The following is a 7,379-nucleotide window of genomic DNA, read 5'->3' as shown; positions in this document are numbered from 1 at the left end:
TAATTTTGATTAATCTTTTTATTAAAATTAATTAAAAGTACGTTTTAGGGTAACTGTATTGGTGTACTTTTACACCGATACGGTAATCGCGTTCGGTATGAATTCAGAAAGAAATTATGACGAGGCAGAGATGGTACACTTTGAGGAAACAGTTGCAATTTATGACGATCTTGTTGCGGCGAACATGAACTTAATTTCACAAATCGAAGAACAAATAAAAAAAAATAATGAAGGTGCATCGGTCATGATTCTTTGTATGATTGCTTTTGGATTGAAATTGTTACGCACAATGCCTACTACAAGCAACTGTATCAGTGAGTCCCAACCACAAAAAGAGCGTCGCAGACAAGAATTGATGGAGTACTTGGTTCACACTGAACAATCTCGTCACATTATTCGCATGGGACCGGAAGCTTTCATTAAATTATGTGATCGAATACGGGGAACTGGACTTGTTAAAGATGCATATCGATCAACCGTGGAAGAACAAGTAGCGAAATTTCTGCACATTATTGGGCATAATGTGAAGAATCGAAGTGTGTCATTCTTTTTTCATCGGTCTGGAGAAACAGTTTTCCGTCACTTTCATAATGTTTTGAGTGCCATTTTAAGGTTGGAGGGGGAATTTTTAATTCAACCAAATGGAACGGTTGTAGAACCACACATCCTTAACAACAGTCGATTTTTCCCCTACTTTAAGGTTTGTTGATAAAAACATTACTTGAAATTATGTGTAATGTCTTCTTTAGTTTGTGGTTAATTAAAGTTATGAATTTTTGTTTACATTAGGATTGTTTAGGGGCCATAGATGGGAGTCATGTACGTGCTAAGGTTGCACGTACTGATGCGCCTCGTTTTCGAGGGAGAAAAGATTGGCCAACCCAAAACATATTTGCAGCCTGTGACTTTGACATGAAGTTCACATATGTCTTAGCCGGTTGGGAAGGAACTACCTCCGATTCAAGGATATTGAAAGATGCTTTGGTACGAGGCGATCCTTTGGTTATTCCAGAAGGTTAGTTATAGGGGATTGGGTGTGCAGAAAAATTAAAAGGTTGTAGTAATATATACTAACCCAATTTTCCACAATCTTTGTAGGAAAATACTATCTTGGTGATGCAGGTTTTATGTTAAAACGAAATATAATAACACCTTATCGCGGGGTGAGATACCATTTGAAAGAATATTCGCGAAGAGGGCCACAAAATGCAAAAGAGTTGTTTAATCATCGACATTCATCACTTAGGAACGTAATTGAGAGAACCTTTGGGTTACTTAAAAAATGTTTTCCAATTATAGCCAGTGGGACTGAGCCACACTATGATGTGGATACTATGACAAAAATTGTTTTAGCTTGTTGTATTCTGCATAACTTTCTACACGGGATCGACAATGATGAGTCTCTGCTTGAAGAAGTAGATAATGAATTGTTAGAACAAGATGTCCAACCAAGCACCACCCATGCTCGTGAACATGATTACATGATAGAGTGTGATATTAGGGACGCTATAGCAAACGAAATGTGGCAAGATTATGTAAACAATTAATTTAATGAAATAATATATTTTCTACCATTTTTCAATGTTTGTCATCCTAACTTTATTTAAGTTAATTAGATGGATCGCGGAAAAAATGTGGCTTCAAATTCATCAGGTTCTTATCGAGAGTTCACCAAGTGGACGGCGGAGATGGACCTAATTTTGCTCAATGCAATGATTGACGAGGTACGAAAAGGGTGTAGAATTGATGGTAGCTGGACCACTCAAGGATACACTAACATAGTTATGGCTTTAAATGAGGCTGGTTTATCGAGTCTTAAGAAAAATAATGTGAAGAACCGACAGAAAAGGCTGAAGGATAGGTGGAGGGAAATCCATGATTTGTTTGGTGGATTGAGTGATTTCGCATGGAACCAGACCACCAAACTTTTTGAAGCCGAGGACGAAGTTTGGAGTGAGCTGATTAAGGTACAATGATAAGTACTTTTTTACGTAACATGAACATTTAACTTCACATTTCGAATGATATACTAATATGTGAAATGTATGTAGGCCAAACCATCTGCGGCAAAATGGCGTTTCACTCCCATTCGCCATTATGACCTCATGGAGGAGTTGTGGTCTAATGATAGAGCCACGGGAAGTCGGGTGAGGACAGCCCGTGACATGAATTCACCTCCTGACATGCCAATTTCAATGTCAACCTTGGGGAGAATAATATGGATTATATCCCCGAACACCGAACTTTGAGGAGGCAGATGACTACGTCCCACGATCACCTGCTGCTCAATTCCAATCTAGTGACACTCCTTCAGACACACCATCAAACACTCCTTCTATGCCGTCTGCTGGCTCTGCGGGCACATCCTCATCCTGAGGATCAAAGAGAAAAGGCCCCACTGTGTACGGCATTGATGAACAATTTGCAATGTTGAATACTAATCTTCAACAATGCGTGTCATCAATGAAGGATGGAAATGAAAATGCCTCTCAGTTGGTTAATATTGCTCGTGCACAGGCAACGACAGCTCAAGATATAGCTGCCGAAATTAGACGAAGAAACGACCTATATGCTGAGCATGTACACCACCATCGACGCCATGCCTCATACCAGTACTCAGAGTCTGATATTTGGGCAATGCTCGTGGAGCTAAACATTCAAGATGAACAACTCATGGATCAATGCTATGAGTTTTTATGTGACCATCCCGGAAGAGTTAAGCAACTATTTGGGATGCCATATGAGCGTCGAATGACAAAATTGTTTGGATTTATGACTAGGCATTGATTTCATATCTCTGCGTAGGGGTTACCTTTAATTATTATTAATCTAATATTTGACTGTCTTTTTTAGTAGTTGGACATGTAATATTTGACTGTCTTTCTTAGTTATTGGGCATGTAATATTTGACTATCTGTGTTAGTTATTGGACATGTAATATTTTGCATTGTGAACTTCTACTTTCATTAGCAATGTAATATTTTGGTTTTTGAGCTTGCATTATTGCTTTATGATATTATGTTAACTTCTGTTTAGTTATTTATTGTAGTAATTGCATTATAGATGGCATCATCATCGCACAAACGTAACAGAACCCGTAAGGGTAAATCTCCAGCAGAAGATGTTGACGTTCCTCCTCCACCAACGAGGATTCCCGAAGTTCTTGATTATTCAAGATACTCCAGTACCAGGCATCAAATGGTGGTTTTTGAAAAGAACTTTCACGCAAGAGCAGTATTACCACCAAAAGTGATGCATACTCCATTTTTTGCTGGTCCAGGATTTGAATTCCAAAATCTTCTGAATTGGCAAAGTTTACAACCTTTCCTCGGAATTAATCTTCCGTATTATGAGGATTTGGTAAGGGTTTTTTATACAAATGCAAAATTCACACCTGCTGGTCACCTTGCCATTGAGATTTGCGGAAAAATGATACACATCAAAGAAGTGGATTGGATGACCATTGCTCATCTACAGTACGACGGTCTTAAGTTAACCCCCGGGACGATCCCTGAGGAAGTGAATTTTGATCGAGCACTAGCACTATCCACCATGATTCGTGAAGATGTTGAAGGTCAAAATCTGAAAAATGTCGGTAGTCTGAAGATGAATGACCGACTGTTGCATTACACATGGGTGCATATGTTGTGCCCTCGAGGAAGCAACTATCCACAACTGCTGAATGAAGATATTTTCATGATGTGGTTAATCAAGAATAATGTACGCATTAATTGGCCTCATTACATAATGCAACAGATCATCAAATGCCGGGATAACAAGATGCCTCTCCCATATGCAAATTTGATAACGAGGATCTTGCAGGTGTATGGCTTTGACTTGTCCAATGAACAAGCAACAATGCTAGGCTGGAATCATTAGTTTGGCAAAAAAAGTATGACAAAATTAAATATATTCCAGGTCAATGGCATATGGCAACTTGGTAGACCACAACATGCAAACGAAGAAGATGATGAAGAGGATGAATTGCCACCACAAGATGATGAAGGTGGTCAACCTGAGGAGGAAAACCCCACTCAAAGGGAATTGTTAAATCAAATTTTGTCCGGCATAGAAAAGATGAATACCCGAATGGACAGAATGGAGGTTACTCTGGCTGACATTCGACGTCATCAAGGCCATTGAGTGTGTTATTATTATGTTATTGTCATTGTTATTTTTATTTCTAAGTTTCATGTTGAACATTGATGAATTGTGTTTGTTATTTTTGACGTTGACATTGTTATTGTTAAGGTTTTATGCTACTTTTCATGCTACTTATTTACATAATCATATTGTTTTTAATGCAACTTTTTTACCATCTTATTACTTCGACAGCATTGGTTAAGTGTCATTAATGTCTGCGTATCACAACACGTCGTCATCTAGTTGTACTGGTTGTAGTGTGCAAAAACGTGGTACTTTTACCCATGCTACTGGGACCACAAGTGCCTTCGTTGATTCTATTTGTGATTGTGGACAATTTGCTGTTTTGAGAATAGCGACAACACAAAAAAATGCTGGAAAAAAATTTTGGGGTTGTCCCAACTACAAGGTAAAATTTATTCAATTAGGTTTCAAACAAACTTAAGAATGTTATTTTAAACTTATTCATTGTTCAATTTTATTGTTTTCTTCAAAACAGATTAGAAGTGGCATGGTTCTAGGCTGTAATTTTTTCAAATGGTGCATTGAAGACGTTGCCAATGAAAAAGATGAAATTATTATCATACAACGGAATAAGATATGTCTTCTAGAAAACCGTTTGAAGGTCTCCACAAGAAGGATTCAAATGTTATTACTGGGAATGTCTTTTCTTTTTCTAATTAACATTATTATGTTCTTCATGTAATGACTTTATATTATATATTTTGACACCTACTTAATATTCATGTTATATTCTAAATTTCTATTTTTTTTAAATATATTCATTTTGCTATTCATAATAATGGTAATTATTATTAAAATTAATTTTATATATATTTGTATATATATAACATAACATAATTTATAAAATCATTTATAATATTAAAATTATGTAAATAAATTAACTTAAATAAAAAATAATTCTTAATTAATAAAATGTTAAATAATATAATTATACTTTAATTTTAAATTATAATTAACTAAAATATGAAATAGGATTAATCATTATTTATTCTTTTTTTATATACAAGGGTAAAATTGTAATCTCACAAACTTTACTATTCAAAATAATTTATATAATATTCTTACAACTATCACATCACTCACAATTTTCAATAAACTTTCCTCACACATCCACTCTAACATACCCCAATCCAAACAACCTCAACTTTCTTCGCACTTCCACTCCCACTCACCCTCAACTTTCCACTCCCCCACACCCTCTGATCCAAACACACCCTTAGAGAAATATGTGTATATTTTGTGCATCTTTTCCCACTACACCATGCAAAAGAAGCTTTTAAACAAACTTTTATAGTGACAATAAGATAATTGCTGATATTAAATTTATTGCATTAACTTTGTTTTTACGGCCAATATAGTTAATATAATATCACTAAACTTTTAAATATTAACACTTTCCTCTTTCACGTTTCATCATTTATAAATATTTAGACTCACACCATTATTTAATTTTTTTTACTAATGTGAAACAATTTTTCTTTTCAAATTTATTAAAATAGATAATGTTTAAAAAAGGATAAGTAGTGTTTAGAAAAATAATTTTAAGATGGAATCGTGCTTTAAAAATAAAATTTCTACACTTAAATAGAAATCGTGCTTTAATATATAATAATTTTTACTTTTTTTGTTTTGTTTTAGTGAAGTGGTATTCAAAACGTACGAATTCATTGTTTTTTTTTTTTCACATTACAAATTTATTATATATATATATATATATATATATATATATTCTCATCTGTCTGATATGGGTCGGGTCTGGGTGGTGGATGTTGAATCATTTGGATTTTGCTGCGATTGCGGCTTATTCTTGAAGTCCTCTAATAAGGGTGATCCACCCGTTTGTAAGACTCCGACGATCAAGTCAGTGAAAGCATTAAAATATATGTGTATGCAGTATGTATTACTCGGAATAAGCTTACCTCTTGCTCAAGATCTCAAGTCCCTTTTATAGAACTCATCAAGAGTTGGTACTTGCATAATTAGTCTGTTAATATCTTCCCACGTATTTTGGGGATATATATTTGCAGAGTAACATCTCTGACTGAGTCTTATCTTTTTCGTTTAAAAAAAACTAACTAAATAAGTTATAACTTTTATTAGGGTTGGACTGTGTTAGTTTTTACCATGGCTGGTCTTCTTTCGAAATATTGGGCCTTTTCGTGCATGGGTCGGCTTCTGGATTCCCATAAAATACATCTAACGTATATTGCTCAGGCTAATAAACTGAAGACTCGAATGTTCGGGGCTATAGGCGGAGCATACCGAACGGTACACAGTCCCCCAACCTCAAGCCGAGCAGAGCGACGCGAAAAGGTTTTGTCAGCAGCAAGGCGAAAGAGTGTTGTTAGCGGTGAGGCAAAAGAGTGTTGTCAATGACAAGACTTTGGCCCAGAGGGTAGGAGGCGCATGGGTTTCGAAGCGACTCTTGATGGGATGACCATTTTTGAGACGTACATGTGGCTTGACATCAAGGTTAATATTTCATGACGTTTTCACTTCCTATATTTTTTTATAAGTAACACTCTTCCATTCCCATTTTATTTTTGCGCCTTACTTACAAAAAAGAAAGACATCACCCCCTGTGATAGTTCCTCTTCATTTCTTCTTCATTTCTTCTGCATAATTGGATATCGGGTATGTGAAATCCACCTCCTATAATGTTTTACCTGGGTTTATACTATGTTTGAGATTCGTTTATTTTGGTGTTGTTGTTGTTTTTGGATTGTCTTTGTCGTTCTTCTTGCGAAAATGTTCTTCTATATTTCGTTGTGTGTAAAAAAACCTTTTATAGATGGATTATGCTTCAGCCTATCCTTGGACAAAAAAAAACTCCTCGAGGAAACCTCTATTTTCACTACTCATTTGAGAATAAGGGAATTGAGGGAATCTAGGGGTTTAAGCAAAACGCATGAGCGGTTAGTTAAAGTAATTGAGTGCGGAGAGAATGAGCCCGTGTGTTGTGATTGGTCTTCCAATCCAAAAGGACCCTTTTGTTTTTCTATACAACTATGTTTACAAAAGTTAAATTACGCCTTCCCCTTTCCGTTTTTGAGAAATAGTTGCTGACCAAACTCAATGTTGCTCCCGTCCAGCAGCATTCGAACAGCTGGGCATTTATCCAAATGTTTGTTGTTTTGTGTTCCTAGTTCGGTATATCTCTTACCCTAGACATATTCTTTGAATTTTAAAATTTTGGAAAACAGTTATGGAGG

At 35.8% G+C, this 7,379-nt stretch overlaps 1 protein-coding gene across 1 annotated transcript; it reads left to right on the top strand.

Moving 5' to 3' along the window:
- The first annotated feature begins 289 nt into the window (after nt 1-289).
- Nucleotides 290-2,787, top strand: LOC137815759 (uncharacterized). Its single transcript, XM_068618871.2, has 6 exons — nt 290-700; nt 790-1,015; nt 1,099-1,535; nt 1,617-1,967; nt 2,052-2,147; nt 2,470-2,787. Exons 1-6 carry the CDS (start codon nt 290-292, stop codon nt 2,785-2,787), a joined length of 1,839 nt encoding a protein of 612 aa, XP_068474972.1.
- Nucleotides 2,788-7,379: the final 4,592 nt, after the last annotated feature.

This window comes from Phaseolus vulgaris, chromosome 1 (assembly GCF_051622355.1).
Source record: "Phaseolus vulgaris cultivar YP4 chromosome 1, ASM5162235v1, whole genome shotgun sequence".
Lineage (NCBI taxonomy): Eukaryota > Viridiplantae > Streptophyta > Magnoliopsida > Fabales > Fabaceae > Phaseolus > Phaseolus vulgaris.
Note: the sequence above shows the minus strand (reverse complement) of the source record. Positions and strands in the feature narration are given on the sequence as shown.